At 56.7% G+C, this 22769-nt stretch overlaps 3 protein-coding genes across 6 annotated transcripts in view; all 3 read left to right on the forward strand.

The window, feature by feature from the left end:
• Positions 1-1539: 1539 nt before the first annotated feature.
• GMIP (GEM interacting protein) lies at positions 1540-10974 on the forward strand. 4 transcript variants are annotated; one of them, XM_033401340.2, is made up of 21 exons: positions 1541-1693; positions 2669-2753; positions 3215-3290; positions 3402-3459; positions 3757-3882; positions 3974-4038; positions 4154-4261; positions 4705-4785; positions 4869-5039; positions 5129-5266; positions 5630-5841; positions 6045-6151; positions 6226-6315; positions 6634-6711; positions 6781-6935; positions 7157-7345; positions 7447-7584; positions 7687-7883; positions 8208-8595; positions 9964-10030; positions 10167-10974. In XM_033401340.2, exons 1-21 carry the CDS (start codon positions 1675-1677, stop codon positions 10538-10540), a joined length of 2922 nt encoding a protein of 973 aa, XP_033257231.1. In that variant the 5' UTR covers positions 1541-1674; the 3' UTR covers positions 10541-10974. The 4 variants fall into 4 exon arrangements, with proteins under 4 accessions (XP_049563069.1, XP_033257231.1, XP_004277535.1 ...); XM_004277487.4 differs by having other exon boundaries at positions 5630-5817; XM_033401341.2 differs by lacking the exon at positions 1541-1693 and adding an exon at positions 1803-2113.
• A 1783-nt stretch (positions 10975-12757) lies between these two features.
• Positions 12758-22769, forward strand: part of LPAR2 (lysophosphatidic acid receptor 2) — a 47334-nt gene continuing 37322 nt past the window's right edge. Inside the window, exons 1-2 of the mRNA XM_049708267.1 lie at positions 12758-13504; positions 14201-21684. Of these exons, the coding sequence (XP_049564224.1) occupies positions 12763-13504; positions 14201-14514 (1056 nt within the window). The 5' untranslated portion in view covers positions 12758-12762 and the 3' untranslated portion in view covers positions 14515-21684. The remainder of the gene's footprint in view (positions 13505-14200; positions 21685-22769) is intronic.
• Positions 17630-22769, forward strand: part of PBX4 (PBX homeobox 4) — a 34725-nt gene continuing 29585 nt past the window's right edge. Inside the window, exons 1-2 of the mRNA XM_049707351.1 lie at positions 17630-17683; positions 17901-18115. Of these exons, the coding sequence (XP_049563308.1) occupies positions 17630-17683; positions 17901-18115 (269 nt within the window). The remainder of the gene's footprint in view (positions 17684-17900; positions 18116-22769) is intronic.

A 22769-nucleotide genomic window follows, 5' to 3' on the forward strand; every position in this document is an offset into this window, starting at 1 on the left:
GCCTTGCCTCTGTCTCTGCACCGCAGAAGGGGTCACTGGGGGCTGGGTGGTCCCCAAGGAAGGTCCTGGCACCCTCCTCATGGACTGTGTGAGGTTCTAACCTCCCTCTGCAACACATTCAGCACTTGGACAGGCCAAGCTCGGAACCCAGAGAGCTCTGCATATTTCCTAGTTTTGCAAGTGCCCCCATGTTTCTGTGGTCTCGCAGCTTCACATTTTGACACCTCAGGCACTGAAGGGAGTTTTGAGATCGATGCCATTCTTCCCGTTTCAATAATATGCAAAATACCAGCATGCCTTCCTCTCATAGTGTCAGATATGAGGAAGTTCAATCCAAATCATTACGAATACTGACTCGGGTCACACTCGGGATTCTGCACCACACAGGTCATAGCCAGGGTCTGACCTGCAGCCTGGATCTCATACTGTTACTGTCCTTCCTCTCAAAAGGTGCTCGCTCACTACAGCTCAGGAACTGTGCAATAGATAGGCATGAAACCTAAGAGCCACAGTCAGAGATTTCTTGCCTTCTTGACAGCCAAAAACTAGAAAAAACTATTTCCTGTCAGAAATTACAGAGTGTGGGGTGTGGGTGCATTTTTATAACTTTGGCAAGCTGCATGTGATGACCTCAGGCCAGGGAACCCAGGCCCGGGCTTCTGGACGACTTCCCCCTCCCCACCGATGCTCAGTGAGGAGCTCGCTACCCTTTCCTGCCCTTGCCACTTGGTCATCCTCAGCAGCCCACCCCTGACTGGCTTCCCATCAGGAGGAGTGTGGCCCACAGCCCAAGGAAGGCCCTGGGAACCAAAGTGGGAAAGGGGCTGGGACCAGCTGTGAGCATCAGGTAGGCCCTGAACACTGGCCAAGGTTTCTGGAGGGGCGCGGGTGCCAGGCCCCATCCAGCAGAGGGGCTGCTGAGGTCACATGGAATCCTTGAGACAATTTGAGGCAACACGAAGGGTAACACTCTTGACTTGTGATTTGCTGGGGATGTTTCTTGCCGGGGCTCAGGGCGAGGGTCTCTGTGTCCTCCATGACTGAGAGAAGTGCTAAGGGCGCTCCGGCTCTGCTGTAACTGGGTCTTCAAGAACCTGATCCAGCACTGAGCATTACTGGGTGTCCCCCAGTTGTATCTCCAGCCCCAGCGTTGTTAGGGGACTTCAGTTTCAACTGGAATCAGGCGGGACATCACACCTCCAACCAGGGGGCTCCCATTGCCCCAGCCAGGTTGGGATGAGTTCAGAGGTCCAAGAGACCCCTGGGCAGGGGCGTCATTGGGTCGTAGAACGTGAAAGGTTTGGGACAGGCTCCTCAGGCCAGGCAGACTCTGTGGACTCACTGCAAGGGGAGTGTGCTGGGGTTTGGGGACCCCGCAAAGATATGGGGAGGGGAACCCTGGCTGGGACGGAGTCATTTCGGCAGGTCACTCAGGAGGTCCTGGCTCGGACGCATATCCAGCCGCTCAGGCAGGGGGCGTGGTCCGCGCTCCCCTGCCGAGAGGGTGCGGCCGACCAGCAGAGGCGTGGTTGGGGGCGGGGCCTCCGCGAGGCGGGGCGACGAGGAACCCGGGCAGCGGCGGCCGCAGCAGGAAATCGGGGCTGGGCCCCGCTGGCGCCGGCGCGCGATTCCATCCCAATCCCCGTCCCAGCCGAGCGATCCTAGGGCCGGACCATGGACTCAACAGAGCCGGGTAGGCAGCCCGGGATACGGGATCAGAGAGGGGCCTCCCCCGACAGTATCCTACTTCCTAAATCAATGAGGGGCCCCGCCTATCCCTCTCCGTCCAGAGAGCCGGGAGAGGAGTTCCTGAATGGGGAGGACACGGGCATGCTCCACTGTGGGAACCCCCAAGCTGAGGAGGACCCAGGACACCAGTCCCTGATCCCCCCTCCCCCTTTGGAGTCTTCACCCCGGATGCCTGGGGGAGGGGGCCCAGGAAGGGGAAGTGGCCGCTTCTGCTTCTGATATTTGTGATGGGGGCAGGGTGTCACGACCGCTGATGGAGAGGGCAACGCGGCAGGATCCCCACCCGGCTACTCCATTGCCCGGGGAGGGGGACATGCTGATCTGGGCTCCCTAGAAGTGGTACCTGCGACAGAAATGTGGCAAGGTCCGACTTCGTTTCCGCCTGTCTTTGTGTCTCTGCTTTGCATATTGATTGTCATTTGGTCTTTATGCCTCTTGTGGTTTCAGGCTGGCTGTGTGTGTTTCTGTGGCAGGCCATGTGCCGTTCTGTCCCACGTGTATTTCCATCTGTCTGGGCTGAGGTCCATGTGGTTCCATTGTCAAGCCGGCTCTGTCCCGGGAGACAGTGTGGCTGTATTTAGGATGTCTGTTTTGTCGCTTTGCTTCTGGGCCAATGCATGTGTGGGTGTCTCTGCTCCTCTAAGCAGCTGTCTCTGTGTTGGGTTGTGCCTGAGTCCATCTGCCTGTCCCAAGTCGGGCCCCACCCAAGCCCACACTCCCTCCATCCCAGCTCAGACACCCACGCCATCCTATACTCCCCATGGGAACAGAATTCTCTCTCTCTTCCCTTTCCCTCTCTCCCTCTCTCCCCCCTCCCCCCCCCGCCCCCGTCCCACCCCGACCCTCCAAACAACCTGCCAAAGTGCTGTGGGTGGAGGGAGGCTTCCATTGGCCCATGTGTGATACTCCCCTCCCCAAGGGCTACCCTCAGCTCCTGAGAGCAGGAAGAGATACAGTGATATCTTCCGGAGCCTGGACAACCTCGAGATCTCACTTGGGAACGTGTGAGTCTGTGCCTGAGTAACCCCAAATTCCACCAGGATCCCCCAAATCCCTAACCATTTAGGTGCCTGAAACCCCATTAGGAACCCGCAACTTCTGGATCCTCAAAACACCTGAATATCCCAAAATTCAACCCCCCAAATCCACCTGAAATCCCCAAAGTGATCCTAGGGCCCCCACGTATCCTTCTTGTGACCCTTGTGACCCCTTAAAACACTTGAGAGCTTTATAATCCCACTCTGAACCCCAAAGTTACCTGGGATCCTTCAAATTCTATCTCAAGTCCCATAAAAAAAAGCTCACGTAATTTCCCCTCTAAAGCCCCATCCCTCAGGACTCCTAGATACAATAGACATCACAGAGGTGATATCTAGGACCATCCCCAAACTGCCTTGGGGCCCCCAGCACCCCTAGGTGGGACAGACTGGGTGGAGGGTGGCATCCTGACACCCTTACCTCCCAGGACCCTTGAGATGCTGGCTGGAGACCCTGTGCTTTCAGGAGACCCAGAACCTGACAAGACCCCCACAGCCACTTTGGTGAGGGATGGGACCAAGGGGACAGGGAGGAGGGGACCTCGGAGGAGGGGGTCTGAGGAAGGTGGAGCCCCTGCCCTGCTTGTTCCTGAATGCTGTCTCCCTCCCCCTCAGACGAGTGAAACCAACCGTTGGAGTGGTCCCTCCCCAGAGGATCCTGCACCCCTTACAGGTAGGGGGGCTTTGAGGCCAAGCGAGGTGGGGGGGGCAGAAAGGAGTCCTTCCATCATCAACTGCCTATTCCATGCACCAGGGACACGGCAGTGCACACAACAGATCTGAACCCCTGTACTCAGGGAGCCCCCAGTCTGAGTGGAGAATCAGTGTAAAACAACCTGGACAAATGAGAACAAGGGGGTGTTTGGGGAAGCCATAGGGTGTAGAACAGGGTCCACTGGTCTGGTTTGAGGGCTCAGGGAAGGCTTCCACGGGAGGGTTCAGAGGTCAGAGTTCCAACCGTCTGCCCCAGGGGAGGAACTGGACTTGCGGCTCATTCGGACCAAGGGGGGTGTGGATGCAGCCCTGGAGTATGCTAAGACCTGGAGCCGCTACGCCAAAGAGCTGCTGGCCTGGACTGAGAAGAGAGCCAGCCATGGTGAGGGCCCCTTCTACCGGGTCCCAGGCCCTGCCCAGACCCTGCAGTGCTCACACCCTGCCTGATTCACACCCCTGCTGTCTGCCCCCAGAGCTGGAGTTTGCCAAAAACATCATGAAGATTGCTGAGGCGGGAAAGGTGTCCATCCACCAGCAGGTAGCCATGAGCACACCCCGCCCCCCCTGCAGAGCCCAGTCTCTCCAGAACCCGAGCCAGATACCCCTAGATCCTCAGCATCCTCCAACACCAGACGGCCTCTCCCCACCCTCAGAGCCACATGCCACTGCAGTACATCTACACCCTGTTTCTGGAGCACGACCTCAGCCTGGGAGCCCTGGCCATGGAGACAGTGGCCCAGCAGAAAAGAGACTACTACCAGGTGAGGGGGCCCTTCATGCATTATTCCCTCCACAACCACCTGGAGGAAGGCACCGTTACCATCAGCACCATTTGCTGATGAGGAAGCCGATACCTGGGGATGCTGAGGAACTTGCCCAAGGTTACCCAGCAGAGATTCGAACCAGGCTTCCTGTGCTATTGCGAAACGGTGCTTTTGTTCTTCTGCGGGCCATGGGGCGAGGTGCCAAGTGTGCCCAGGAAGAGAGCCTTGGCATCTTTGGGTCTAGGCACAAAGGATGGAGGTGACCACTGAGACTTTCTGGAGACACTGGGCTAGGGGAGGGCAGAGGTCTTCTGGGTGAGAAGACCCAGGAGAGAGAGTGCAGACCCAGAAAAGGTCCAAAGGATGAAAGACATGTGGCCCCAGTGAATGCAATGATCGAGTAGCCCTGAGGCAGCATCCCCATTCCTCATCCTTCCCAGCCCCTGGCTGCCAAACGGACTGAGATTGAGAAGTGGCGGAAGGAGTTTAAAGAGCAGTGGATGAAAGAGCAGAAGCGGATGGTAAGGTCTAGGGTGGGGGGCTGGGGAAGCGGACTGGGGAAGGAGATGAAGAAGCAGTGACCGCGTCCCTCCTCCGCCCACAGAATGAGGCGGCGCAGGCACTGCGGCGGGCCCAGCTCCAGTATGTGCAGCGCAGCGAGGACCTGCGGGTGCGCTCCCAGGCGTCCCCCGAAGACCCGGCCCCCCAGGCCCAGCCGGGACCCAACAAGCAGCAGGAGCGGCGGCGGCGCTCGCGAGAGGAGGCCCAGACCAAGGTGGGGACTCGGCCCCATGCCCCCCTGTGCTTCGGCACCCCCGGTCCCACGATCTGTCCCACACACGCTCCCTGCCTTGGTCTCTCCAGGCGCTGGAGGCCGAGGCGCTGTACCAGGCCTGCGTCCGCGAGGCCAATGCGCGGCAGCAGGACCTGGAGGCCGCCAAGCAGCGGATCGTATCACACGTGCGCAAACTGGTGCTGCAGGGGGACGAAGTGCTGAGGCGGGTGAGACCCTAACCTGACGGCTGTCCACCACACTCATTCGCCCTGGCTAGGCGCCTCCAGCCCCTAAACCATCTCCAGAGCACCAGGACCCACTCCCTCTTGCTGGACAGCCAGTTCCCGCCCCCCAGACCCTGACTGCACTTCCCCCTCGGCCCCCTCCAAGGGGGTCCTACCCCCAAGATGACCCACCCTGGTTCTGACCACACCCCCAACCCCAGCTGCGGGCGGGCTCCTGTCCCTAAGCCGCCTCCCACTGCCCGGCCCCACCCCCAAGCCTGGACCGAGCTGGTATCTCTCAGGGTCAGGCCATGCCCCAGGCTCCCAGGCCCAGACCCTCTCTCACCTGAGGCCTCCGCCCCACAGGTGACCCTGGGATTGTTCGGGCTGCGAGGGGCTCAGGCAGAACGCGGCCCCCGCGCCTTCGCCGCCCTCGCCGAGTGCTGCGCGCCCTTTGAGCCGGGCCAGCGATACCAGGAGTTCGTGAGGGCGCTGCGGCCCGACGCCCCACCGCCCCTGCCACCAGCCTTCTCTTTCCAGGAGTTCACGCACGGGTGGGTCCCCAGGAGCGGGGTCAGGTAGGAGCCAAGCAGGTGGGTGGGGTTGTCCCAGTCATGGGAGAGTTGGGAATTTGGGGCTACTGCACTGGGGGCCACGATGCTCATGGCCATAAGGGCTTGCAGACCCAAGTACTTGGAGTTGGGGCCTAAACGGGATGCCAGGGTGATGTCATCCCAGGCAAGTTTCCTGGTTATCAGAGCCCTCAAACCTCTCCTTTCAGTTCCCCTCTGGACACAAGAAAGAAGCTCTCTGGAGCCCCACCTCCACCGCTGGATGAGAGTGCAGCTGAGCCAGGCCCTTGGGAGGACACTGGCACAGGCTGGCAGGGTGAGTGCCGTGAAGGGCAGGCAGGAGTGGTGCTGGGGCAGGAGGCCACACCTAACTGACCTCTCCCCTCCTAGGAACTCTGGGCCCCACTCTGGCCAGTGATGTGGACAGCATGGGTGGTGGCAGCGAGTCTCGGTCCCAGGACTCTCCCACTTCCAGCCCAGGTGGGACCATCCTCCAGCCCCTGGCCAGGCTCTGACCCTCAATCTCAAACCCATTCTTTGACCTCTGACCTACCCTGCAACCCTGACCTATTTTCTCAACCTCTGACCCATTCTCTTGATCCAACTTCTGAACCACCCCCCAGGTTCTTCAACCCCTAACTCCTGACCTGTCTGACCCACCCCCTCCTGACCTCTGACCCTTTCCCCAAGGGCATCTGTGGGTGGTTTTGGAAGGCCAAAAACCAGGAATGTTTCCTTAGCCTTGGAGCCTCCCCATGACCTCTGTGACCCCCAACCTCTGTAACCCTCTGACTCCAGGCTCTGGCACGAGGCGGCTGGTGAAGGTCTCGTCCACAGGCACCGAATCTTCAGATGACTTGGAGGAGCGAGACCCTGGTGAGGCTGGAAGCAGGTAGGGGTGGGGTGGGGGGTGGACTAGGCACTCCTGACCCTGTCTCCCTGCAGACCTGGGAGATGGGCTGGAGAACGGGCCAGGCACCCCGTTCAAGAAGTGGACACTGTCCAACGCGGCCCAGACCCACCGGCTGCGGCGGCTGCGGGGCCCAGCCAAGTGCCGAGAGTGCGAGGCTTTCATGGTCAGCGGAACCGAGTGCGAGGAGGTGTGGCCTGGGCCGATGACCTAATGACCTCTGCTGAACCCCAGTGACCTCTCTGACCCCAGGCATCTCTCTGACCTGAGATCCCTAAGACCTTCCCACCCCTGGGACCTGCCCTGATCTGATGATCTCCTATGAGCCCCCTGCTCCCTGAGGATCCCTGTGACCTTCTCTTCCCCCACTGACCCCCGATGACCTCCCTGACCCTGTGACCTTTCCCTCAGTGCTTTCTGACCTGCCACAAGCGCTGCCTGGAGACTCTACTGATCCTTTGCGGACATAAGCGGCTCCCAGCCCGGACCCCCCTCTTTGGGGTCAACTTCCTGCAACTGCCCAGGGACTTCCCGGAGGAGGTGCCCCTTGTGATCACCAGGTGCACCACCGAGATAGAACAGCGCGCCCTGAGTGTGCAGGTGCCACCTTGACCCTTGACCACCCCCAAGAGTGAGTGACCCAGCCCTCTCAATGGCCAGATTGCAAGCCAGCTGTCCAACTTCCCACCCCTGCCCTTCAGGGCATTTATAGGGTCAGCGGGTCCCGGGTCCGCGTGGAACGGCTGTGCCAGGCTTTTGAGAACGGCCGAGCATTGGTTGACCTGTCAGGGAACTCGCCTCACGATGTCTCGAGTGTTCTCAAGCGATTCCTCCAGGAGGTGGGTGCTCAGCAGCTCAGGAGTCAGAGGCCGGGTGGGCTCAGACTGAGGACCCTCTGTAGCCCACCCACACCCATGTCTCCCCTGCCATTCCACCCCCAGCTCACTGACCCCGTGGTCCCCTTCCACCTCTACGACGCCTTCATCTCTCTGGCTAAGACCCTGCATGCAGACCCTGGGCACGACCCTGGGACCCCCAGCCCCAGCCCTGAGGTTATCCGCTCGCTGAAGAACCTCTTGGTGCAGCTGCCTGACTCTAACTACAACACCCTGCGGCACCTGGTGGCCCATCTATTCAGGTGTGCACTGTCCTTGACCTTGACACATGACTTCTGACCTGAGGCACGGATCCAGGACTCCTTCCTTGGACATGTGACCACTGACCCCTGACCTCTGACCTTTGAATGTGTTTTCTGAGCTCTGAAACTTAATACATGACTCCTGACTTTGTATGCTGACCCCTAACCCCCATTGCCAGGCATGTGGCTGCTGGTCGTACACAATGACTGGGACCACTTACCCATGACTTGGGCAAGCTGCCACTAGCCTGGCTTGCAGATCCTACCCGATGACCAATAACCATACCCTCTGTGCCCTGACCCTTCTCCTCACACTGTCCCCAGGGTGGCTGCACAGTATGAGGAGAACAAGATGTCTGCCAACAACCTGGGCATTGTGTTTGGGCCGACACTGTTGAGGCTGCCGGACGGTCCAGGGGTAGCCAGCGCCGGCCCTGTCACCTGCCTGCTAGACTCCGTGCACCAGGCCCAGCTCATCGAGTTCCTCATTGTACACTATGAGCAGATCTTCGGGGTTGATGACCTCTTCCTGGCCACTGAGCCCCTGCCCCGAGACCCCAGCCCACCCCCTACGACCCTCCCAACCAGCCCCCAGCCACCATACTCACAACCTGCCCTGGATGCCCTGCCCATATCCCTAGCCTCGGACCCCAACCCAGACACCATGCCCCTTAGTGCCCTGGAGAAGCATCCCGAGACCACGCCCACAGAGGTAAGGAATCTGCTGGGCCCACAGACATGGGGAGAGCCTTCTCTCCATTTAATCCTCTCTCTCTCCTGTCTTCCTTCCTTCCTTTCCCTTGAAATTTGTCTATTTCATTCCCTTTCTCCTTTCCTTATTTACCCTGCACTCATTCTGAAAGGAAAGGTAAGGAATGGAGTGGTGGGAAATAATGGAGTAACAACAGGGTAGAGCCTTGCAGAGATACTAACATGAGTACCATTCATTCCTTCAACAGAATATTTATTGAACACCTACTATGTGCCAAGCGTTGCTCTAGGCATTGTTCTAGGCATCAGTTAGCAAAATATTCAAAGACTCCATCCTCTTGGTTGCCTACCTTCTAGTGGGAAAGAAACCAACAATAAACAAGAAATATGATACAAAGTCAGTTATACAGGATGTTACAAGGTGATGAATACTATAGAAAAAAGAAAGGGTAGGGTAAAGTAGGGGACATCAAGGGCACCAAGGTGAGAGGTGGTGGGCAGTTTGTAGCAGTAAATAGGATGTTGTGAGTGGGTCTCATGGAGAAGATGGGTTTGAGCAAAGACTGGAAGGATGTGAGGGGGGACTAAGCCAGGTGGAGATCAGGGGAAGGGTGTTCCAGGCAAAGGGAACAGCCAGTACAAAGGCCCTGAGGTGGGACCATGCCTGGTGTATTCAGGGCAGAGCCCCATGCTGTAATGAATGAGTGAGGGTAAGGTGGAAGGAAGTGAGGCCAAAGAGGGCTGTGCAAGCCTCCATAGACTGCACGTCTACAATGCAGGGGTGCTTGCATAGTAATTGCCCTAAGAGGTAAATACTGTTAATGAAAACCATTTACAGATGAGACTCTTAGGGGAGGCTTTCTGACCCTCAGATCCTGATACACTTACCATTCCCGAGAGCTAGGATCTCCCCTGCAGCACCCCAGAGCTGGGAAAGCTGCTGCTGGTGAGGTGTGGGACTCTGAGAACTGGAATACCTCAGAAAGTGCTCCGGACACAGAGAAAGAATTCCAACTGCTATTAGCATTTAGCGAAAGGATGAACTAAAAGATATTCAGATAAGCTAAAAAGCAGGCCTGAAATTGCAGAAAGTAGAGCAGGATGAAGACCGGTAGTTCACCCATTCCTAATGCAGAGAAGGCTGTCACTTTCCGGGCTGGTCCTCTGTTGAACAAAGGCATTCCTGCCCTCACAGAGCCCACAGTTGAGATTAATGACACTGCTCTTCACAGGAGGACAAGCAGTACACTCTCAAGGGCATCATCTCTCCCCAGATACCAGAACTGCAAGGGAACTTTTGCATGTCTGCGAGTCTCAAAGAACTGGCATTTTATTGCTGGAGGTCTCATTCTTGGGTTTCTTCTTGCAGATTCCAACTCTGCAGAGGGACCAGGAAGAGGAAGTAACCAAAGACACCAAAAATGAGGGAGAGGAAGGTGAGTGTGTTGTGGGGTAGCCCAGGGGTTCTGGGGTTGCCCCTGCCTTGGGGTAGGTTGGCTGAATGATGACAATGGGGGAGGGGTGTATCCAGAGAACTTAGGGGTGCTCAGCATTGACCACTCTATCCCACAGTGTCCAGCCAAGGCCCTGAGGACTCACCCCTGGGGACACAGTCCCGTGGCCACTTCAGCCGCCAGCCAGTGAAGTATCCCCGGGGGGGTGTACGGCCTGTCACCCACCAGCTGTCCTGCTTGGCCGTGGTGGCTTCCAAATTGTGCGAGGAGACCCCTGTCACATCAGTGCCCCAAGGGAGCTTGCGGAAGCCAAGACCCGGCCCTGCCGCCACCTCCCGTGAGGGCAGCCCTCTGCGCCGCACCCCACTGCCCAAGCATTTTGAGATCACGCAGGAGACGGCCCGGCTACTCTCCAAGCTGCACAACGAGTCTGTGCCCAAGGCCACCTGCTGCCCAGGCACCCAGCCTGAGGAAGCTGAGGACCATTTCTGACTATCCCAGCACTCTGACCAAGAAGCCCAGGACTGAGAAGATGGGCCCAACATCCCAGGAGTTCAATGTTGGGGTGTCTGGAGAGTTCCTATGGGGAAAGACTACATGGCCTAGGGGAGAACTAAAACCCTTCAGCAGCAATGTACCAGGATCCCCCCCCCACCAACTAGACACAGGTCAATGTCAAGTGACAGGGCCACTCAGGTTCAGAGGTCACTCAGGGTCAATACAGATCATGGGGTCCTTGAGGTCCACCCTAGTCTCTGACCCCTAGGATAGGGGTGCTTTTTGCTACTTTGGTTGTTGCCACTCCCCCATCTCTGTCTGCCTCCTTAGCTGATCCCAAGTGACCACATATTGGAGGATGTGGGCAACCCAGACTCAACATCCTGCCTGGGGTCTGGTGGCCTCTGAATAAACTGTGTCCTTTATAACCTTGAGTGTCTTTCTTTGCCAGGGAAGGGTGACAGGGGAGAGGTCGGTGAGGCAGCATCTTTTTGCCCCATTTTACCGACCAGGGAAACCAAAGCCCCCTTTCTTTCATCTCAGAACACCCCGAGCACCTACATGCAGTAGAGGCTGGGCCTGGGCACCTGGCTGAGTCACACCGGGCCGGCCCTCCCGGAGCTCAGCGTGCGATCCGGTCCTGCACAATCAAACAAACATAACTAAGTGCAGATAACCGAGACAATGGGGCTGTGTGCTCTGGGTCGTGGGAGTCCAGGGCCGCCACAGGCGTGGGCCGGGCAGGGAACAGCGCTGCCGGGGGCTGGATTTCGAGAAACCTGAGTGCGGCCAGAGAGTCAGCTGAGGCCAGAGAGGTCTGCGGGTCAAGGAAGGCTGCGTCGAGCGGTAGCTCTAAGCCGGCGAAGCCAAGGAGGGGCTGGGGTCGTGGCGGTGGGAGCCGGGTCGGATCAGGGAGTGGCTTAGAACTCGGCGACGGATTGGACACGAGGGAGCGGGCGGGGTGGGGCCGGGGCAGGGGCGCAGACCCTGAGACCACCCGGAGGTGGGCCCGGGCGGCGCCAGGTCACGGCGGGAAATCTCGGGCAGTGAGTGACTCAGCCCCGCGAAGGCCCAAAACTGCGGGCGCGTGAGGTGTGCGGGGACTCGGGGTGGGGGTCCCGCGCCGGAAGTGGAGAGGGGCGACCGAGGAGACGCGAGGCGGAGAGGAAAGAGGGGAGCTGCGGTTCCGGGCGACCCTGTCCCCGCCGCGGCAGCGGAAGAGAGGCTCCTCCAGGTGGTGGGGACCGGGCGGGGCGGGGCGCTGCGGCGGGGGCGGGGCGGAGGGACCCCGCCTCCAGTCCTCTCTTGGCCGCTCCCGCCAGGCGCACCCAGACGCCCTTCTGCTCCAGCCCTCGTCGCCCGGTCATGGGTCTCGGGCGCGAGGCCACCCTGTCTGCGGCGTGACGGGCGGCTCAGGTGAGACCCGCGAGGACGGGGGAGGGTGGGCGCGGGGCCTGGGGAGGGCGCGGCACGTGCTGCGGGGCCCGGGCGCCGCCCCCTCCTCTCCTACCTCCTCCTCTTCCTCTCCTAGCCTGGGGGCCCCCAAAGGCCCGGCCTGCTGCCGCCTTCCTGACCGCCCCTTTTGTCCCACTCGGAACGGCCCGATCCCCCGCCTGCTTCGGGAGCGCTCGCGCCCAGAGCCCGCCGCCCAACTTGTGGGGCTGCCTCACTGCCCCCAATCTGATTGCCCGAGTCACTTCCATGTCCCAGCACCCACCTCCTGCAAGGTCCTAGCAGTGGCCCCACCCTGCGCACACACGGCCCCTGGGCTCCGCTCCCTGCACTGACCCCAACACCAAACTGACCCTCCCTTGCCTGCTTTCACAGCCCACACCCCTTTGTCTTGCCCTAACCGACCCCCCCGCCACACACACACACACACACACACACAGATTGGTCACAGGTTGGCGCCGCGTGGGCAAATGAGTTTTGTTTTGATTCTTTAGGTTAAAAACAAAACCACCCAGTCGTTTGATTTGGGAGATACCCTTCTAAGAGTCTTATTAGTAATTAAGCAACAACTGCCCCACCCCACCCCCGAACTCAGAGACTTGCTTTTCCAGGCCACCCTGGCCCCTACCACTACCACTTTGCCCTCATGCATCTGAGTTTGAGACCCTTGCCCTTCCTGTCCTAATCCTCCCTCTGGCTGCTGCTCCCTTCTCTGTCCTTCCAACAAGGACCTTCTGTACTGACCTTTCCCTCTGTGCCCCCAGATGGTCACCATGGGCCAGTGCTACTACAATGAGACCATCGGCTTCTTCTACAACAACAGCGGCAAGGAGCTCAGCTCCCACTGGCGGCCCAAAGATGTGGTTGTGGTGGCACTGGGGCTGACTGTCAGCGTGCTGGTGCTGCTGACCAACCTGCTGGTCATCGCGGCCATCGCCTCCAACCGTCGCTTCCACCAGCCCATTTACTACCTGCTTGGCAACCTGGCCGCAGCTGACCTCTTTGCCGGTGTAGCCTACCTCTTCCTCATGTTCCACACAGGCCCGCGCACAGCCCGGCTCTCACTTCAGGGCTGGTTCTTGCGGCAGGGCCTGTTGGACACGAGCTTGACGGCGTCCGTGGCCACACTCCTGGCCATCGCCGTGGAGCGGCACCGCAGTGTGATGGCTGTGCAGCTGCACAGCCGCCTGCCCCGAGGCCGGGTCATCATGCTCATCGTGGGCGTGTGGGTGGCCGCGCTGGGCCTGGGGCTGCTGCCCGCCCACTCCTGGCACTGCCTCTGCGCCCTGGACTGCTGCTCGCGCATGGCCCCCCTGCTCAGCCGCTCCTACCTGGCCGTCTGGGCCCTGTCCAGCCTGCTCGTCTTCCTGCTCATGGTGGCTGTCTACACTCGCATTTTCTTCTATGTGAGGCGGCGGGTGCAGCGCATGGCAGAGCATGTCAGCTGCCACCCCCACTACCGTGAAACCACGCTCAGCCTGGTCAAGACTGTTGTCATCATCCTGGGTGAGTGGCACCCTACTTCCCAACTCCTGTGAGACTGATAGAGCATGATGGGAGGGGATGATCTGGGTGGGGAATGTTCTCCAAGGAGGTGCTACCTGAGCAGAGGCAAGGCAAGAGTTCCAGGCAGAGGGAACAGAAGGTGACAGCCCCAAACAGGACCAGCCCAGTGTCTCCAAAGAGGGGAGAAGGCCCACGTGACTGGTCCGCAGGAAGAGAAGGTCAGCACAGCCTCAAAAGGCACAGACAGGAGTCATATTTTGTTCTGAGTTCCATGGGAAGCCCTTAAGAGTTCTTAGCCAGGAGTAATGAGGTCTGGCGGTTGAATGTAGAATGGTCTGAGCAGGGGAGGTGCACACACCACCCCCAAGAAACAAAGAGCAACTCTTCCTAATCATACCTTTTCAGCCACCGAGTAATCGGTCGGTCCCACAGTGACCTTTCCCCCAAAGAACAAATCTCTATGTAGAAATGTCCAGGGTCCTGTCCACCGTATACCAGTTAGGAAGGGCTTTCCTCTGGCAGACAATCAGAGAAAGGTTTCCCCTCTTAGCAGTTCTGCCCCATCATGCCGCAAAGGCAGCAAGACAGGCAGCTCTTCCCTACAAACTGCACAGCTGTCGCCCAAGCTCTGGAGACTCCTCCAGTTCTGAGCCATTGCAACAGCTGGCCCTGCTCACATCAGGCTCCATCCCGCAGGGGCGTTTGTGGTCTGCTGGACACCGGGCCAGGTGGTGCTGCTTCTGGATGGTCTGGGCTGCAAGTCCTGCAACGTCCTGGCTGTGGAGAAATATTTCCTACTCTTAGCTGAGGCCAACTCGCTGGTCAACGCCGTGGTGTACTCATGCCGAGATGCTGAGATGCGCCGCACCTTCCGCCACCTCCTCTGCTGTCTGTGCCTTCGCCGGTCCACCCACAAGTCTGTTCGCTACACACCCTCCACCCAGACAGGCCCTAGCACTCGCATCATGCTTCCTGAGAATGACCATTCCCTGATGGACTCCACCCTTTAGCTAACCTTGGACTTCAGCAGGGTACAGCAAATGCCAGAGCTCTGCCCCTGGCCACTTGTGGGTGCGCCCGGCTCTACCCAATCTGCGGGCCAGACTTAAAGGCAGACCCTCAGTCTGGCTTGGCATGAAACCACTGCCAGCCCTACCCAGGCAGACAACTGTGCCCATCTCAGGGCCTGTAGGTTGGGGTCATCTAAGCACCTGGGAGAGAGTTGAACGGGGTGCAGGAATCTGGCCCTTCAGTCATCTCAGGTTGCAGGGCTTTTTAACGGACACTTTTCTGTTTTTACTGCACATGCCTGGCAAGCCCTGTGGACTGCTTCCTCGTCCACGGTGGCGTGGGTAATAAAGGTGGGAGAGATGAGGGCCCCCTCAGGCCACGCTGCCCAGTGCAACAGGGTAACAAGGATGGACCATGGGCGCCCCATCTGCCTGAGGCTGATTGTTTAGGCCACAGACTGAGGAGTGCTGAGCATGAGCTGGGAAAGGTTTATGGCCTCTGGCAGCCTCCAGTGGTCTTACATATCCCCACAAGAATTAAGGGGGTCTACAAGGAGGGGGTCTGTAAAGAGTAAACCTTTCCGCTCCGAGGTCTCCAAAGCCTTTTCTGTTGTCAGCTTATCTGTCTGTCCCTATGTCCCAGAATTGTCCACCTCAGCTCAGGCTGAGCTGGGATCCTTCAACGTGGCATCTCCTGGGCCCTGTTCCCATTCCCCTTTGGTCTCTGCATGGCTGTTGCTCCGTCTCTCTTCTTGTTCCCTTTTGCCTCTGTCTCCTCCACCTCTTTCCCTGCCTTCATCTTGCCACCTGCCTCTCTGTCTCCGTTCTCTGGAGCCCAGAGTAGTCTGTGGCCTGTGTGAGGCTTCTCTCACCTGCCTGCCCCCTTGTCTGAGTCCAGATTGTTAATAGTCAGGTGTGTCCATCCCACTGTCCACTCCATCACCTACGTGCACACCTGTGGGCTTGGGGTAGTGGGGTCCATGGACCAGAATGCAGGATTTTAGAGTTGCCATTTCTCAAGCTTCTCTGATGTGCCTGGCACACTGATAAGCGTTTTAGGTGCATTATTTAATCACCACCTGCATCTTGTGGCATAGGTATTATATATATTTTCATGTGAGGACAGTGGCTCAGAGAGATCGAAATTTGGCCTGTGGTTACATAGTTTCAAAAGGGCACAGAGATACATCGAGGGACTAGAGAGGCCCCTGAGGAAAGGACTTCGGATTTCCACAAAGTCCGGAGTTGGTCACAAGCTCAGCCTGGCTTTCCCCACTTCACCCTGTGGTCTCAAATGTGCCAGACCCATGATGAGTCCCCTCTCAGATACACAGAGGCACTGTGCTAGACACGGCGTAAACCAGGCTCTGGATTCTCTCTGCTTACACACCTAGCCAGATTTTGAACCCAGGCCTCCCATCAGAGGCTGAATTCTTAAACTACTAAAGCATGCATTGCCAAAGAACCAAAAATGTGTAGATCCTTCTACATTAACTGGGGCTGAGTTTCCCTTTGGGAAAATTCTCCCTGCCCTACAACAGCTCTGTGAGGAGGCAAGAACAAACTGGGGTGTCAGGTACTACTCCAGGGTCCAAGGTAGGCAGTGTGGCTCCTTGAGCCTGGGGCCTGAATCTCAGAAGTGATGACCTAGGCCAGCACCCAGCCACGTGGATGGGGACATAGTCCTTGTCTCCAGGGAGCTCTAGGCCTTTTGGACAAAAGTATCACTTTGGGTGCCAAGGCAGCCAGCCGTTCCTATGGGGTGGGAACCCCTGATGGTCTCCAAAGGTAGCTCTGTTTCACCTGCTCTGAGCTGGCTGCTCTTGCATCAGCATCTTCCAGGTTCTAACCCACACTCTTCTGGTCTCCTTCGGGATCTTGTCCCATCAGTTTTTCCCTCTCTGTAGGTCTCTCCTCTCCACCAGGTGACTTAAGGTTTTTGTCTCAGATGGTCCCTGAAGCTCTCAACCCATCCCCCCCCCACTGTTCTCTGAAGGATGCCAAAGTTACCCACTACTTTTCAGATTTCCTGTGTGGTGCTGCACTAGTGGCTGACCTTTTGTACAGGGTACCAGCTCTCCATAGTCCCCACATGTTCTAGTACTTCCTGTTACTGGGGCCAAGTGTCAGGTTTCCTTCATCAAGGAGCTTTCCAGGTTGTTCTTACACTAGTCTACATCATTCATTTCCATTCCCTTTGGAGTGCCCGAATCTAATCAGACCAGTTGGTGTTTGCATTTCCTCTCCAGCAGCAATGCGAAGAAGATGGGCCCTGTCCTGAAGGGTTCCCAGGAGGTTGAGGTCCCTTTATGAGCCTCGTCTGGGGTCTGTCCCCATTGCAAACAGGCTCTAGGAGGTCCCATGACTTTGGAGAAGTGATTTATGTCCGAGAATAAATCCTTTTCTCTCGCACAAGAATCCTCTGATGCCAGGAGTCCTAACAGCTAGAAACAAAGGCCTGTGAAGATTCGCTCTGATTTGGGGGTGCATCACAGGGTAGGTCCTCAGAAAGCATCCTTCACGTGCTAGCAGAATGCTGTAGAGCAAAAGAATGAATAAAGCAAGGTCACTCTTAATAAGCTGGACCTTGAAAGGTGAATAGAAGTGATTTCTGCAACTGAGAAAATCACTCAGTTTTGACCTTCCAACCACCATCACCACACGTACCTGTACCCCCTATGGAATATTAGAGGTGGGGGGAGGGGGAACTGGGAGGCCGGGAGCCCAAGTGACCCACCTACTGGCACTGAGGCTGAGGGGAGCAGGGGTCTGGGGCTCCGGGCTTCTGGAGATGAATGGGGGTAGGGGTGTTGATGGGGTTCTGAGAGGCTAGGGAGGGTCTGAGAAGCAAGGGGTGGCTTGGAGGAAGAGTGCAGTGCTCTGAGAAGTTAAGACTCTGAGATGTGTAGGTCCCTGAGGAGTGGGATGCTCTGAGACATGGGAGCCTATGAGGAAGAGTGGGGGCTGGGGGGGGATTGGCTCTAAGAAGTGAGGTCCCTGAGGAGTGGGGACTCTTGAGGAGATGTGCGGGCTCTGAGAAGGGAGCGCTCTAAGGACGTGTGCGGTGTAAAGTGTCTCAGAGTAGGAATGGTTGAGGGAGGTGGAGATGTGGGAGATGGGGTTTCTGAAGCAGAGCAAAGCCGGCCTTGCCCTCTCCGGCTGGAGGAGGGTAGGGGTAGAAAGCGCCGTTGCCTCAGCAACCCCCAACAGAGTCCTAGGCCGATAGGAGGGGCTTTTAGGGGCCTGCCTGTGGGCGAGGCGCGGCGGCGGTTGGCTGACGGAGATAGTAGGGCGTGTCCCTGGGCGGGGCGCGGTCGCCTGGCTGGCGGCGGTTGGCCGTAGGCGGAGGGGGGCGGGGCCCGAGGGCGCGCGTGGTGCGCGCATAGACGGCGGCGGTTGGCTACGACGTCCGCGCGAGCTCTCCAGGCTCGGCTGCTCCTTGGTTGAGCGCCCGCCAGGCCTCGGCGCGCCTGGACACCCCGTGCTGCCGCCCCTCTGACCCGCGCCGCTCACCGCCCCGGCCCCCACCGGGCTCCGACACGGACGACGTCCTGCAGATCATGGCCATCACCGACCAGAGCCTGGACGAGGCGCAAGCCAGGTGCTGGCGCGGACTCGGCGGGGGCCACCCAAAGTCGCTTCAGTGAAGGAGGCGGGCCGAGGGGGCCAGGGCCGGGGCGGCTGGGGGCGTGAGGGGTGAGGAGGGTGCAGGGTGAGAGATGGGGTGGTGAGTCTGGGCGGAGAGGGAGAGGGCAGATCGGGGGCGGGGGGTTTGAGGAGGACTGAAGGGGGGTTCTGAGGCCGAAGGGAATGGAACGGATTGAAAGGGGGCTTATGGCGCTAAGCTGTGGGTGCTGGGTTTTAGGAGCTCATCTTGGGGTGAGAGGGATGGGTTTAAGGGGAGTTTGTGGATGGAGAGGTTTATGGTGAAAGGTGGTTTCAGGGTTTATGGATGTAAGGGGGAAGAGGAGTGTTGGGGGGGTGTAAGGGCTGAGAGATGGGTGCACACGGGATTTGTGAAGGATGGACAACTAAATGGATCAGTGGTATGTATGAGGATGGGAAGTTCTGGGGGCAGGTAATGGAGAATGAGTTGTGGGAAATGGGACTCGGGAATGAAGAGATGGTGTGATTTGATTCGGGAAGCATCCAGAAAAAAGGTTAGTGGGGGAGCTGGAGGGGGACAGAGGACTCCCTTTTTTATTAATTTGGCGAATGTTTATTAGACACTATGTGCGGGGCACGGAGCTGGGTGCTGACGTCACTGATCTCAAGCTCATGGTTTGAGGGAGAGAAAGTAAGTAGCAAAACTAAGTATAAGTTGCGCTAAAAGCTGTAAGTAAAGAGATGGCAAGCTGTGGGAAGCCAGGAGAGGGCACAGCACCTTTAGAGGCCCGAAGGTGGGAAAGGGCAGGAAGAATGCAGAGCCAGGGACTGAAAGTCCCCAGTACAGCAGAGAGAGTCTGGAACCAGGATCACATGGGGCCAAGTTTCAGGAAAGGGTTTGGCTTTTATTTCAGTTGCAGTGGGAAAATCACAGTGGTTTTAAGACCACCTGTCCCACTTAACCTCCACCCACCACTTGCCAGTGAGCCAGGATTGGTAAAATGTGCTTCACAAGTCAGCCCATTGTGTTTGGGGCCTGCCTGAATTGTTAGAAGGTAGCAAAGCACAGAATGACATCCTTTTGGAGGATGAGGTCTTGTTGAATGGGACTTGTTTGGGGGTAAGGGACGGTCCCTGTGGATGGGACCAGGGTGTAGTGGTGTGGACTGTGCAGTGCCTAGAACCTTCTAGTGAGGAGGGGTTACAAAGCCAGGTGAACAGCCGCCCCAGGAAAGGAGGAGGCAAGTAAACGGTGGATATGGCAGGCATTTATTCCTCAAACTTTCTTGCCTTTGCTTCTTGTGGAATGTCGACTCTTTCCACAGTTTCATGGCCTCTATCTGGAAAGTTAAGAGTGTCACACACACATAACCCCACTGCACACCACTGGAGCATTGTGCTAGGTGCTCCAGAAACCAAGATGGCCAAGATGTTCTCTGCCCTTTCAGGGCTCATTCAGAAGGAAGGTGTGTGGGAGACTTAACTCATAAACAGTCATCATAACAGGAGTGTGCTGAGTAGAGGTAATTCCTGGCACAAAAGAGCTGGGCCAGGAGAGGGTGACCTTCTGTGATGCCTTCTCCGCTAAGCCAGTGTGAGAGCAAGGGCATTGTTGTACTTTTCCTTTGTATTCCCAGGGCTGTGCAGAGTGCCTGGCACCTGGCGTTCAGTAAAGTTTTGTGGCACTTAGATTCTGGAAGGGTTGGTAGGAGCTAGGGAAGGGGGAAAACGGGCTCTTCACACCCAGGAACCACAGAAGCAGTGCTTTGGGTGCGTGTGGAGCTACCTGTGTTCCTTCTGTTCTAGGCCAGGAGCTGCTTAAGGAGCGAACTCTGCTCAGATGTGGCCTTCCTCAGGCGTGTGTCACCCTGCACTGCCCCAAGGCTGCTACTTTTTTCTTGTAACAATCTCTTGAGATTCTAGACTCCCCTAGGTAGGCTTAGAATGGAATGCAGTCAGTCACCTCTTCTTGCTGTTCTCAAAGAGAGTCGTTTTTCTTTTAAGGCTAAGAAACTGAACAGGGGGTCATTACACTTGCCTTACAACGTAGCTGTTAGGTAGCTGATTCCTGGTTTCTTCCTGAGGTAGAAAGATCCCCGGAGCTTTTATTTTGAGACTTTGGAAGCTTCACATCTGCCCCACTCCTTGCATAGCCTTTAGATAAATTCAAGGCCCTAAAAGTCACCCAAGTCCAGACACCAGTCTTCAGTCCTCAAGTGGGCGGGCCACTTACTCCACTCTGGAGAAAACACAGCTTGGGTGGGTCTTTTCCTCATAGTAAACCTTGCTGCCTGGTAGATTATCAGCTTGGGCAGGGAAGCAGATTGTGTCTTTCCTGATCAGCCAACTGGGTGAGGCCTTTGGCTTCCCTGGCCTTTGGCTTCACTTCAACTGGTGAGGTCTTTCTGACCCTGCCCTCTCTCTGAAACAAGAGAGAACGGTTTCATCTCTGTGCGCTGCCAACCTCTTAAGAGCCCCTGGAGTCAATTTAGCTCAGCTGGCTAGCAAGAAAAGAATTTTTCATCTCAGATTTGAGGCCTTCTCAACCTGCTTTGTCACCGTGTGCTTAAAGAAGGGAAGCACACCTACTCTCCTTAAACCTGGATTCCTTCTTACACCTTTCTACGTTATTAGGAAGGCAGCTCCACATACTTGGGTGTAATTCATTTTGTTATTATAGCTGAATAGTCTTCAAATAGTGAACTGTGTATTGTTCTTCCTTCTGGCTACACAGATAGTAGAGGGACACTGGGGAGTTTGGAATGCACTGTCTTGGTTGAAATTCAGCCCACGTCAGCTGGAAATTTCCTGTGTGATAGGTAACTAGTCTTCTTGAATGATCTTCTGAACTTCTTTGGTGACACCCTGAGCTTTTCCTAGAGAGGGACAGTTTTTGTGTTTTCTGAGTTGCATCTTTCACTGATCACGTTCTCATTCATTTCTTACATGGGACCGGGAAGGCAGGAAATTTTCTCTCGTTTGCCAAGGATTTTCTGAGTATGTCACTCTATCATGTGTAGCCTTAGTTTTTATAATAATAAATTTTACAACATGTTGAAGTTTATGTAGATTTGTTTCCTTTGCTTCCTTTGAATACCTTTATGAAGGGTTTATAAGGTTATCAGACTAGGGTTGAGGGCTCCTCTGTCAGGACTCAGATTCCAAAGTTCTTCCCCCTCCCATAGTTGTTAACCAGTGTTTGAATCATCGACCCCTTTGAAAATCTGGTGCAATCTCTGGGTCCCCTCCTAACCATGCCCCCTGACAGTGTGCTTGTGTACCACACCTTTGAGAATCCTCAGGCCTCAGGTGTCCTGGGGCCTGGAAGCTGCCCTTCGTCAGTGGTGGACTCACTTTTTTGTCTAGTAGTGAGATTCCTAACAAGTCAGTGTGAAAACTCAAGAGCTGGGAAGGCTGAGGGGTGAGTTTTGGAAACCTGATTTTAAAAGGAAGCAGAATGGTCAACAGTGTCGTCCTGGAGACCTGGGCTCCAGACCTGATGATCTGGAAGAGGCAGCTGAAGAGGACTGGCCCTTCAAATCATTCTGCATGTTGGAACGACAGGTGGGTTGTGCTGCCAGATTGGCAGATTTAGCTGTTGTGGTCAGTTCTTGACCTTTTGCTTGCAAGGGCATGAAGATGCTCTAGAGAGCTACACTGTCCAAGGAGGTAGCCACTTGCCATATGTCTCTGTAAATTAAAATGAATCAAAATAAACATTCAGGGGACTTCCCTGGTGGTGCAGTGGTTAAGAATCTGCCTGCCAATGCAGAGGACACGGGTTTGATCTCTGGTCCAGGAGGATCCCACATGCTGCAGAGCAACTAAGACTATAGCCACAACTACTGAGCCTGCACTCTAGAGCCTGCGAGCCACAACTACTGAAGCCCACATGCCCTAGATCCTGCACACCGCAATAACTGAGCCCATGCACCGCTACTGAAGCCCGTGCTCTCTAGGGCCACTTGCCTCAACTACTGAGCCCATGTGCTGCAACTACTGAAGCCCGCACGCCTAGAGCCCGTGCTCCGCAGCTAAAGAAGTCACAGCGGGCTTCCCTGGTGGCGCAGTGGTTGGGAGTCCGCCTGCCAATGCGGGGGATGCGGGTTCGTGCCCTGGTCCGGGAGGATCCCGCATGCCGCGGAGTGGCTGGGCCCGTCAGCCATGGCCGCTGAGCCTGCGTGTCCGGAGCTTATGCTCCACAATGGGATAGGCCACAACAGTGAGAGGCCCGCGTACCGCAAAAAAAAAAAAAAAGAAAGAAGTCACAGCAGTGAGAAGCCCGCTCACCAAAACGAAGAGCAGCCCCTGTTCACCACAACTAGAGAAAGCCCGCGTGCAGCAACAAAGACCCAACGCAACCACAAATAAATTAATTAATTAAATTAAACATTCAGGGACTTCCCTGGTGGTCCAGTGGGTAAGACTCTGCACTCCCAATGCAGGGGGCCTGGGTTCAATCCCTGGTCGGGGAACTAGATCCTGAATGCATGGTGCAACTAAGAAGTCCACTTTCCACAACTAAAGATCCTGCATGCCGCAACGAAGATCCTGCATGCCGCAGCTAAGACGGGTCAAACTAAGACACAGCCTAAATAAATAAATGTTTTTAAAAAATAAAATTAAATCAAACATTTCATTCCTCAGTC

The sequence above is a fragment of the Orcinus orca genome, chromosome 3 (genome assembly GCF_937001465.1).
Source record: "Orcinus orca chromosome 3, mOrcOrc1.1, whole genome shotgun sequence".
Taxonomy (NCBI): domain Eukaryota; kingdom Metazoa; phylum Chordata; class Mammalia; order Artiodactyla; family Delphinidae; genus Orcinus; species Orcinus orca.